General features: G+C 47.2%; 2 protein-coding genes across 20 annotated transcripts in view; one reads left to right on the forward strand and one right to left on the reverse strand.

The window, feature by feature from the left end:
• Positions 1–8,191, reverse strand: part of ANKRD13A (ankyrin repeat domain 13A) — a 34,494-nt gene extending 26,303 nt beyond the window's left edge. The window contains exon 1 of the mRNA XM_004017428.5: positions 7,818–8,191. Within this exon, the coding sequence (XP_004017477.1) occupies positions 7,818–7,913 (96 nt within the window). The 5' untranslated portion in view covers positions 7,914–8,191. The remainder of the gene's footprint in view (positions 1–7,817) is intronic.
• A 3,648-nt stretch (positions 8,192–11,839) lies between these two features.
• Positions 11,840–12,339, forward strand: part of GIT2 (GIT ArfGAP 2) — a 41,398-nt gene continuing 40,898 nt past the window's right edge. For all 19 annotated transcript variants that reach the window (XR_003585565.3, XM_004017430.5, XM_004017434.5 and 16 more), the window contains exon 1: positions 11,840–12,033. Coding sequence is in view for 18 of the 19 variants with exons in the window: in XM_004017430.5 (XP_004017479.1) it covers positions 11,982–12,033 (52 nt within the window). In the remaining variant the exon portion in view is untranslated. The remainder of the gene's footprint in view (positions 12,034–12,339) is intronic.

Genomic DNA, 12,339 nt, shown 5'->3' on the forward strand with positions numbered 1-12,339 from the left:
GCTACAGCAATCAAGACTGTGATACTGGCAAAAGGGGAGACATATAAATCAGTGGAATACAATTTAGAGTCCAGAAATAAACTTATATACATTTATGGTCAATTGATTTTCAACAAGGGTGCCAAAATAACTCAATTGGGAAAGAATAATCTTTTCCACAAATGATGCTTGAACAGCTAGATATCAACATGCAGAACAAGAATGAAGTATTGTATAGACTAAAGGCAAAAATTAGCTCAAAGTTGATCATAAACATGAATGTAAGATAGAAAACAACAAAACTCTTAGGGGAAAACATAGAATTACATTTGTGTGACCTTGTGTTAAGCAAAGTTTTCTAAGATACAACATCAAAAGCGTAAGAGACAAAAGAAAATATAGGTAAATTATACTCCATCTAAACTGAAAACTGTTGTACTTCAAACGGTATAAAGAAACTAAAAAGGCAACCCAAAGACAAGGAGAAAATGTTTGTAAGTCATATTCTTATTAAGGGGATTCATGGGGTCGCAAAGAGTCGGACACGACTGAGCGATTGAACTGAACTGAGTATTTAGAATATGGGAGCTTCCCAGGTGGCCCTAGTGGTAAAGAACTCGTCTGCCAGTCAGGAGACACAAAAGACACGCGTTTAATCCCTGGGTCGGGAAGATCCCCTCAAGGAGGGCATGGCAACCTACTCCAGTATTCTTGCCTAGAGAATCCCATGAACAGTGGAGCCTGGTGGGCTACAGTCCATGAGGTCACAAACAGTCGGACACAAGTGAGGCAACTTAGCATGTGCACATCTGGAATATATGAACTCTAGCCATGAATAAAAAGACACATGATCCAGTCTTAAAATGGGCAAGGGATTTAAAGACACTTCTTCAAAGAAGATATGCCAATGGCCAACAGCACATGGAAGATGCTCAAATAACTAATCGTTGTGCTGAGCCGCGCTTACTTGCTCAGTCACGTCAGACTCTTTGCGACATGATCTGTAAGCGCTCTGTCCATGGGGATTCTCCAGGTAAGAATACTGGAGTAGGTTGCCATCCCCTCCAACAAGGGATCTTTCCGACCTAGGAATCAAACCCAAGTCTTCCGCATTGCAGGCGGATTCTTTACCATCTGAGTCACCAGGGAAGCCCAAGAATACTGGAGTGGGTAAACTCGACGGATATGAATCTGAGTGAACTCCAGGAGTTGGTGATGGACAGGGAGGCCTGGCATGCTGCGATTCATGGGGTCGCAAAGAGTCGGACACGACTGAGTGACTGAACTGAACTGAACTGAATCTATCCCTCCTCTAGGGGATTTTCCTGACCCAGGAATGGAACCGGGGTCTCCTACATTACAGGCAGATTCTTTACCAGCTGAGCTACCCGGGAAGCTTAGGGAAATGCAAATCTAAGCCACAATGAGATAATACTTCACATCCATTAGGATGGCTACAATCAAAAGGACAATAACAAGTGTTGACAAGGATGTGGAAAAACTAGAACCATTATACATTGCTGATGGGAATGTAAAATGGTGCAGTCAAACTGAAAAAACATTTGGCAGTTCCTCAAAAAATTAAACACAGAATTATAAGACCCAGCAAGTCCTCTTATAGGTGTTTACCCAAGAAAAATAAAAACATACAGTCATACAAAAACCTGTACACAGATAAGCAGAGCAGCATTATTCATAATAGCCCAAATGTCCATCAACTGGCTAAGGAATAAACAAAATATAGTATACACACACACACATGGGAATACTATTCAGCCATTAAAAGGGATGAAGTATTAACATCTCCTACGACATGGATGAACACTGAAAACATCATGTTAGGTTAAAGAAGCCACACACAAAAGGCCACGTATTGTATGATTCCATTTATAAGAAATGTCCAGAAGAAGCAAATCTATAGATGTGTCAAACTGCTTAATGTTGCCTGGGGCTAAAGGGTTGGGGGGAAATAGGGAGTGACAGCTAGTGGGTGTGGGGTCTCTTTCGGGGGTGATGAAAATGTTCTGGAATGTGGCTGTGGTGACAAGTTGCACAACTCAGGGAATACACTGAAACCAGTGAATAACACAGTTAATGGGTGAATTGCATAAGGGAACTGAATCTCAATAAAGATGCTTAAAAATCAACCTGTGTATGTGTTTTATGTAACACATAAATCTAATCTACGATCTACATGCTCTTTTGACTAGTTGCCTAACTCCTCTTGAGCTTCAGTATGCGAGCTTGTAAAACGGGAACAATAAGAACAAAGAACAAAACCCACCTATCTTACAAAAGTCTTACAAGGGTAAACCTCATGGCAAGCTCTTAGAAGAGTCAGCTCTTAGGATTATACACCTACACTACATTGCTTCACATAAGCTGTCGCTTTCTCCCTAAAAGGGATTTATTGAAATCTCCTTACAGCTAATAGGGGAGCTGAGGGTCCTAAACTAATGACATGAGTTGAGTTAGCAAGAGCTCAGAATTTCACTGGAATTCACTGTCATAGCCGATCATTTAAGTTTTTCCTTTAAGTTTCTCCAATGATAAGCTGCACCAAATTAAAACTGCCCACCCTCTTAACGATCATAGTGCCCCCGCAAAGAAGAAAAGGCGTGAGATTTCTCCATGTCTCCTTATGTGCTAATTTTTAAACCCACCAACTCTTCTCATCCAAGCCCTCTTTGGTAGCCTGCTGTTGTGCAGCTGAGTGCGGGCTTCAGTGTCTGACAGCAGGGTCCACTTCCGGGTCCCTCACTAGCCTTGTGGGACCCACTATGAGTGGCACACAGTCAGAACTTCGGAAACTATCACAGGCACCTCCTGGGGGGAAGGCCTCGGGTAAGAGGCTGCTAACTGGCCCTCCCTTTGCTTGAGAGAGTCTACCACCCTCATTCCTGTGCGCGCTCAGACAGCCCTGGTCCTCTGTGGCCAGCCAGGGCCTGAGCTGGTTCTCCCACCCCAAGTCCGGGGGAGGTATAGATGCGTGCCTGGTTTCGAAGATTCAACTGAGCCCGAGGGCTGAGGAGGAGCACTTGAGAGCAGGCTCCAGGCTCTTTCCCTTGGATCCAAGGCTCTGGCTCAGGGCGGGCCTCCAGCCAACAGGCACTGGCTGGAATGAGTGCCTGTGGCCTCACCCAGCCTTGCCCCGGGCTGCGATGAGAACCCCAGGTGGTTTCCAGTCAGGCTCTGAGCACTGCCGCTGCCTAGAACGTCCTCTTTTGCCCAGATTTTGTGTTTTCACTGCTGGCTTCCTAACCGAGGGCTGGCCCTGGAGTCAGGCCTCATCTGCCACCCTCTACCCCACTTGATCCCACAGGGCTTTCCCTCCTCTGCTAAGGTGCACAGACTGTCCTTTGCATCTGTCCCCTTAAATTTTCATTCATTCTCCCAGCATCGGCAGGAAGGCTGAAAGATGTTTAACAGACCTCTCTGGCTAAGTGACAAATGACATAACCAGAACACAAATCATTTCATCTGCACCGACCAACTTCAAGGCCCCACTGAATATTAAAGACAGTGGAGCTGATGGGTTAAGAGGCACTTAATAAAGTGCCTCGGTTGAGTAAACGTTGAAAACTTGGAACAATCTCATCTCTGGCGAAGTTATACAAGCAGTGAACTTTGGCTAAATGAACAAGACACGGTGGGACTGGGGCTGACTCACACACATTCAGAAACATGTGCTTATTCTTCTTCATCTGGATAAACTTGATTCTTTCTGTGCTGCTGTTCCTAGAACAAAATAAAAATTCTTACAGCTACCAGTGAGCCCGCTTCATGTCTCACTCATGGGATGGAAAGAATGAAGAACCGACTGCAGAAAAGTACTGGCAGACAAAGCCTTAAGTGAAACAGCTGGCTCTACTGCTGGGGTGAGGGGAATTTTTTGTTTTTAATTATGCAGCCAATACGGGTTCCCTGTAGAAAAACTGGAACATACATAAAAGGAGCTACATTCCCAGGATGATGATGATGACATTAACAGCAGCAGCTATGGTAAATGTACTGCTTCCAGGTAACCCTGGGCCCGTACCTTCTGATCTGTTCCCTTCCTCTTTCGCCAGAATCCTGAAATGGAGGCACTTTTACCGAAAGAAGGAAAGTGGGAGGGTTAAGAATACAGGATTCTTATTCTGTGAGAGTGACTTCCTCAGGGTTGACATCTTGGTTTGATGACTTGGTAAGCAGGTGACTGAACCTCTCCACTGTTTCCTCATCTGTAAAGTGGGAATCACACAAGCGCTAACCCCTGGGAACTGATGTGAGAATTAAATCTAAAACTGCACATAAAACATTTTAAGGGACTTCCCTGGCAGCCCAGTGGTTAAGACTCCATGCCTCCAATGCAGGGTGTGCAGGCAGGTTTGATCCCTGGTGGGGGAACTAAGATTCCACATGCAGTGCAGAGTGGCCAAAAAAAAAAAATATATATATATATATATATGTATGTATGTATGTATGTATGTATGTAAGTATATGCATTTTTTACCTACAGTATAACACAGGGAACTCTGCTCAATGTTAAGCGACAGCTGGGATGGGAGACAAGTCTGGGGGGGAATGGACACATGTATATGTATGGCTGAGTCCCTTTACTGTCCACCTGAAACTATCACCAACATTGTTAATCAGCTATACTCCAATATAAAAGAAAAAGTTAAAACAAACCAGAAACAACAAAAACATTTCAGCACAGTGCCTGGCAAAATAGTAAGTGTTTAGTGTTAACGCTCCGCATTTTGACAGCTCATGAACTGATTTGTTAAGGGTAAATTAAGCACCCAAGCTTACAATTTAACCAGTATTAGTACTGGCCATTAACCTAACTGCCTCCAAGGCAGAGGAGTAGATAGCTATTTCATAATTAACAGAAGATCTCAGTAAATATGAAAGCAACAAAATATTCCCTGCCTTGCATTCTAATGGTATCAATGATCAACTTTTTGATCCTGAAGCAGCTGCATAATTCACAGGACCCAGATAAAAATCAACATGCAAGGCCCCTTCTTCAAAAGAAAATAGTAAGATGATGACAGATGATGACAACAGAGCATTGAACCAAGCATAAGCCACTTCTGAGGATAGGGCCCTGTGCAACTGTCGAGCCTGCACACCCGTGAAGCCAGCCCCATCTCCACCCCTTCAGCGGCCAGAGTTTCAGGATTGCAATTGGACTGCGAGGTCATGACAGTCCAACTTCCACAGTCAAGATGTTTTTTCTGAATACACTTCAACTATCTCTCCCCCAGAGAAAACAGAATCTTGTGACATGATCTGCAGTTATAACAGATAACAAAGTCAAAACCAAATAATTAGCAAAGATGCCTATTCTTTCTTGACCTCCTTGACACTAAGGCACTAAGGATCAATGTATCCCAGGACTACTTTGCTGCAAAATTAGAATTCGCTAATCACCTGTGTCCTTAATGTTTTTCAAGGTAAGAGGCACAGAGAACTTTCAATGAACATTTCTATCACAAGTTGCAGGAAAAAGAAATAATTCAATCATGCCACATTTTAGATTACAAACCAAGACTCTGTTCTTATGGACTGAGCTTTTCTATAAAGAAAGACGGTGCTTCGTTTTAACTCTCTTCCTCACCTCCCATGAACAGAAAGCCTGCTGTTTTCTGAAATTGGTATTGAACATGTGTGTGGTTCAGTGACGATGTGGAACCACTCTATCAGATAGGATTTTAGTTTTGTGACTTTCCTTGTACTTTATCTCAATATTTCACAAGAAGCTGTGAGGCTCCGATACTGAGGAAGTACAGAGGCAAAACACAGCAGGCCTAAAAACAAAGACTGTCTGGTCATTTTTAAAGTGTCTAAGGTGAGACTTAAAGCCGAGAACAAAACGATGGCGGGTTCCCTCTGAGCTATGTCTAGTAAGAGAAAGGGAATTGAATCATCAGGTATGCTGTGATGCCTAACTGTTGAAAAAAGGGCAACTTTTGACTTCCAGTGGGTGCTCAACAGGCTTAAGAGAAAGATGGCAGGGTACAAGAACACACTTAGGGCTTCCCTGGCGGCTCAGGGGTGAAGGATCCGCTTGCCAGTGCAGGAGACACGCGTCAGATCCCTAATCAGGGAATGTCCCACATGCCGCGAAGCAACTAAGCCTGGACTCCACAACTACTTAGCCTGTCTCTACAGCCTAGGAGCTGCAAATGCTGAGCCCACCTGAGCCGCAACTGCTGAAGCCCACTTGCCTAGAGCCAGTGGTCTGCAACAAGAGGAGCCACCGCAATGAGTAGGCCCCACTCACCACAACCAGAAAAAAGCCCGGGCAGCAGTGAAGATCCAACACAGCCAAAAACAAAAAACACACTTAGCAGTAACTGTTCATCAAGGAGGGGGTGGGGAGGGTTGGCGTGGGGGGGGGCGGGCGGGGATGCTGACCTTGCTCAATTTTTGCAAATCAGAAGAAAACCAATGCCCTCTTTCCTCTAGAATTTCTTGACAATTAGAGCATCAAATTTGAGCCATTCAAAAACCAGAACTTTAATACACTAGATAAAATGAAGTCAACCAGAACAATTACACAAGATAATTACAAGTCTCTATCCTAACTGCTTGGTGCTTCCCTGGTGGCTCAGACTTAAAGAATCTGCTTGCAATGCAGGAGATTCAGGTTCAATCCCTGGGTCGGGAAGATCCCCTGGAGAAAGGAATGGCCACCCACTCCAGTGTTCTTGCCTGGAGAATTCCATGGACAGGAGTCTGGCGGGCTACAGTCCATGAGGTCGCAAAGAACCGGACACGAATGAGCGACTAACACACACATACACATCCTAAGTGCTAAGTCTGTCGGTTTGTAACTTGAGGGTACCAATACCTCCCAGAATCACTGTGCTGCTCTGAAGACAGGGTTTCTCAAGCAAGATGTTACTGACATTTTGGGAAAGACAAATCTTAACTGGGGAGGGAGATGTCTTACACACGTGGAGCAGCCTCTGTGGCCTCTACCCATTAGATTCCAGTAACACCCACTCCCGGCGTGTAACAAACAAAAATGTCTCTATTAATTACCAGATGTGTGAGATGAGGGAGGAAATCACTTCCAACTGAGAACCACTGCTTATAAAGCTGGGAATAAATAAAAAAGGAATCAAAGCACTTTAGAACAGGAAGTGATTTTAAGGATGCTGTGCACCAGAGATTCTCAAACTTTGGTGTATATCAGCCTCCCTGGGGAGCTTTTCCTGGGCATCACCCCAGACCTATTGGTAACAGTCAAGTACAGAATTTGCCCACATGGGTATCAACACCCTCATTCCACAAAGAAGAGAACGTGGGCCAAGAGAGGGAAAATGCCTTGCCCAAGGTCACAGGGCAAGTCAGAACCTGGGCTCCAAACCCAACCAAGCCTTTCCTGACAAAAAGAATGGGTGGGGTGAGAGGTGTGTGTTGCTCACACATTTTGGAGAAAGGCAAGAATAATTGGTTAAGACGGTGCACGCTGGAGCCAGTTGGCCAGAGTTACAATCTCGATTTGGTGTTTATTAGGTAAGCGACCTTGTGTAAGAGACATAATCTCTGAGCGCCTCAGTTTCCTTCTCTGTAAAACGAAAGGATAGTACCTACCTCCTAGGGCTGCTGGAAAGATTAAGAGGGAGAATGTATATAAAACCTTCGACACACGGCCTGGCACACATTAAATACTCAGTACACATCCTGCTGTTATTATTGTCCCTCGATTGCTGAGCGGAAGGGGACGGCAGTGCCCCGTCCCTTTCCCCAGAGGGCTGGAGATGGGCTCAGGGAGGCGTTACGATCCCCGACTCCCCGGCTCCTCTCGCCGGGGTAAGACCCTCGCCTCGCCCCCTCACCTGGTCCCGCAGCTCCTTCTCCAGCTGCCGGTAGTCGTTGTTCCAGACCAGGAGGTGCAAGGGGAAGTCGCCGCTAGCGTCGCGGGGCGAGGACATGGCGAGGGAGGCCGCAGCCGGGCCCTCACCGCCCGCTTGCCAAGCCTCAGCCCCCGGTGGGGGTCTCCGGCGCCCGCCCGCCGGGCGGCCGGCGAGCGAAGAGAAGCAGGCGAGTGAGCGAGGGGGCGCGGTACGCGACCCGCCGGCCTAGCGGGACGGGTGCAGGGCACGCGCGGGAGGTCGGGGGTCGCGGGCCGGGTCGGGGACCGGGGTCGGCCGCGCCCACCCCGCGCCCCGCGGCGCTCCCGCCCGCGCTGACAGCTCGCGAACCGACTTCTGCGGGCCGAACTGCCCCAAACAGGGAAGTGCGGGGAGCGGACCACCGCGCGCCGCGGCGCGGGGGGGAGGCGAGGCTAGCCACACGGGCCGGGGTCCGCCCAACCTCACCCACCTCCAATCCCATACCGGGAATCAGAGCATCATACCGAAAACAGAAATAAAACTCTCTTGCTTAGCCTAGGCTCTCGACCTGAAAAACTCGATCCAGCCTTTATCATCCCCTTTACTCCTGCCCCAGGTCCCTCATATGGTTCGGTCCACAACTGGGCCTCTTCCATCGGCTCTGCGGTCGGGGGGCGGGGTGACAACAGGCTCCTGGACCAAACCATTCTAGTTCCTGGCTCTCTTGCAGCCTTTTTGGACCTGGGCAGATGCTGCCACGATTGGTCAGGAGCCATTTTGGAAGTGGGCAACACCAACCAATTTTCAAGTAGGCATCATAAACTCTTGGAGAAGTGGCGTTAAATAGCTGCCGCATGAGAGGATGGTTCTAGCTCAGAGCTTCTCAACTTCAGCACATTTTGAACCACAGAAATTTATTTGTTTTTGCTGTTCTGGTAACTCTAATTCTTTTATTTTTTACTTTGGATTTATTTTTAGTTTTTATACAGTTTTAAAAAGTTGCTTTCCATTTACAGTTTTTACCAAATATTGGTTATATTCCTGGTATTGTACAATACATCCTTGAGTCTATGTTACACCCAGTGGTTTGTGCCTCCCACTCCCCAACACTCATATTACCCCTCTCTCCACTGGTAAGGACTAGTTTGTTCTCTGTGAATCTGCTTCATTTTTGTTATGTCTACAACTTTGATGTCATTTTTAGATTCCACATGTAAGCGATATCATACTGTATTTGTCTTCCCCTATCTTATTTCACTTAGTATAACGCCTCAAAGTCCATCCTTGTTGCTGCAAATGGCGAATTTTCATTCTTTTTTTATGACTGAATAGAATACCATTGTAGAATGCTACATACTGAGGGAACGTACTGCAATATAATAAAGACTGCATAAGACAAACCCACAGCTAACCTCATACTGAAGGGTGAAAAGCTGAGAGCATTTCCTCTAAGGTCAGAGGCAAGGATGCCCACTTGCATCACTTTTATTCAACAGAGTTTTGGAAGTCCTAGGCACAACAATCAGAAGAAAGAAATAAAAGGAATCCAAATTGGAAAGGAAGATAGGAACCACATAATACTTCACGTGGGGATGTCGGGCAGAATCCCCGCTGTTTCTACCCACTAGATGTCAGTAACACTCCCACCAAAATGTCTCCAAATGTCCCCTGGAGGAGAAAAATTCATACTCCTACCCCCCCACTTTGAGAAGCACTCTTCTGCCTCAACTCCAGACTGGGTTATGATTCAAAGTTACCTAAGTTGCTGGTTTATTCCACATACGAGTATCCTTTATTTTTGAATTTGGGGTTATGGCCGAAAGGACTAATAGATAATACTTACACTTGACCACAGTCAGCCAAACTTAAGTTCATTCTTTGGGTTTCAACCTAAGACAGTATAGTTCCTTGATTCAATGAAGAACCAAGTCAACTCACGGCTGCTCGCCAGCCTGAGCTTTCTGCACAGCTGTCCACAACTTGATCACATAGCCAGGCAAAGTTATTTGATGAATCCTGAAAGCATATTCTCTGCCTTCTCTGCTTGTGGACACCAGCTTTTCAGACGCCTGCAACAACAGCTGTTCAAGAATCCTGGCCTAATCTTTTCTCCACACATGTTGAGGCCAAAAGATTTGTGAGTCTGTGAACCAAAACAGGATGCAGAAGCATCAGGATGGAACCCAGAGGCTCTAATTGTGGAATGTGTGGGATTTATGTGGTTATGCCCACACCACACATTTATAAAAATGGAGAGATGAACCAAAGACCGGTGCTCCTGAGACCCCTTCCAGGACTTCTTTTCCTTTCAGAAGACCTGGGCAATTTAATCCTCTGCCTCGACATCTTTCCATATTTATTGAACATTTCTCTTAATTTATTAGTGAAAAAACTCCACAATGGCTGCTCACCAGAGTACCTGGAGGTCAAGACAGTTTCTGGCCCACAATAGCCACGGAATATTTGCCAAATGGCAATCATAGTTGTGCTTACACATATGTAATACATACAGTGTTCATTAGCATTAGGACCACATCTCTGCTTGCTTTCAGACTGATTAAATTCATCTCATTGTGTTTATGTAGTCCTGTAAATTAGGTTATCTAAGGCAATGGCACCCCACTCCAGTACCCTTGCCTGGAAAAATCCCATGGACGGAGGAGCCTGGTAGGCTGCAGTCCATGGGGTTGCAAAGAGTCAGACAGGACTGAGCAACTTCACTTTCACTTTTCACTTTCTTGCATTGGAGAAGGAAATGGCAACCCACTCCAGTGTTCCTGCCTGGAGAATCCCAGGGATGGAGGAGCCTGGTGGGCTGCTGTCTGTGGGGTCACACAGAGTCAGACATGACTGAAACGCCTTAGCAGCAGCAGCAGCAGCAGCATTCTCACTCTCAAAGAACAAAAAAAAAAAAGTTGTGATTAGGAAATAATAGCAGTATCTAATTCCAATAATAGGAGCAACTATTATTGAGGGCTTACTATGGGGCAGGCACACTATATGCTTCTGCAAGTTATTCCATTTGTCCTTAAGTAAATATTTTGCTTTTGCATGTCATGTAAGAGTCTTGCTGAATATTCTTTGTCCTCTCCCTCTTTTTTTCCTCTTCACACCCCTTTAAAAATGTAAAAATCATTTTCAGGTAACAAGCTATACAAACGTGAATCATGGGCTTGAGGTAGACAGACTACCTCCACTTTCCAGATAAGATTAAAACTGCAGCATGGGGAAACATCTAATATATTCCTACTTATTTTATTGTAGATCTACTACAGTTGAATGTAACTCCATAAATAGAGAAAATTTCGTCTTCTTGGCTCACTGCTCCTTCTCCAGTGCCCAGAACAGTGTGTGGAACATAGTACATGGTCAATAAATGTGCATTCCTGATAATTTCCATCTGACTCTGCGACTCCAAGGACTGTAGCCCGCCAGTCTCCTCTGTCCATGGAGATTCTCCCGGCAACAATACTGGAGTGGGTTGCCATGCCCTCCTCTAGGGGAATCTTCCCAACCCCAGGGATCAAACCCAGGTCTTCAGCATTGCTGGCGGATTCTTCACCTCCTGACCCACCAAGGAAGCCCAAGAATATTGGAGTGGGTAGCCTATCCCTTCTCCAGGGGATCTTCCCGACCTAGGAACTGAAACGGGGTCTCCTGCATTGCAGGCGAATTCTTTACCAGCTGAGCTACCAAGGAAGCCCTGGTCAATAAATATTTGTTGAATAAAGGAATGAATAAATAAGTGAACTTGACCAAAGTTATGCTAAATGACTTGACGAATGATTGCCTCAAGAAGCCTGTGGCTGCATACCTTTGGTCACTACATTTTGCTGCTTCCCCTGGTACTAATCAGCACTGGGAGGAAGTGAATCTCTTCCAGAGAGGGAGAACCCCAAATCAAGGAGGTTTGGAAACAGGAGAGGAGACACCTGCCCTCACTCAAAATGGCGACAAGGAAGCGTGCCCTTTCCGGTCACATGACCTGCCCGTCGCTGAAGGGCACCACCCCGCGCGTGCGTGCTGCGCCGCGGCTGTGAGGCGCTGAGGGGAGAGGCGGCCGCCGCCAGCGCCGCCGCGGAGACCCGTTAGAGCGGAAGCGCAGCAGCCGCCGCCGCCTTCACTGTCCCGGGGCCCCAGGTTCCCGGCAGGTGGGAGGCGGGAGCCATGTCGAAGCGGCTCCGGAGCAGCGAGGTGTGCGCTGATTGCAGCGGGCCGGGTGAGTCGCACCGGCCGGGCCCGCTCCCCTCAGCTCTCCTGGCCAGGACCCCTGCCCCGGGGCCGCCCCCTCGGGCCGGGAGGGTCCAGGCGGTGGAGCTCTGCACCCCATGCCCCGGGTCGCGACGAGGAGGCGCCTGGGCGGCCGTGGGGCGGGACCCGTCCCGGGCCTGTCAGAGCCGGGCGGGCAGGGGGCCGCCGCCCTCCCGTCACTCCCGTCCCTCTCTTCTTTCTCGTCCCCTCTGTCCCAGGCCGGGCGGAGAGGCGGCGGGGTCGTGGCCTCTTTCCCAACAGGAAGGGGCTTGGG

Source organism: Ovis aries, chromosome 17, assembly GCF_016772045.2.
Source record: "Ovis aries strain OAR_USU_Benz2616 breed Rambouillet chromosome 17, ARS-UI_Ramb_v3.0, whole genome shotgun sequence".
Taxonomy (NCBI): domain Eukaryota; kingdom Metazoa; phylum Chordata; class Mammalia; order Artiodactyla; family Bovidae; genus Ovis; species Ovis aries.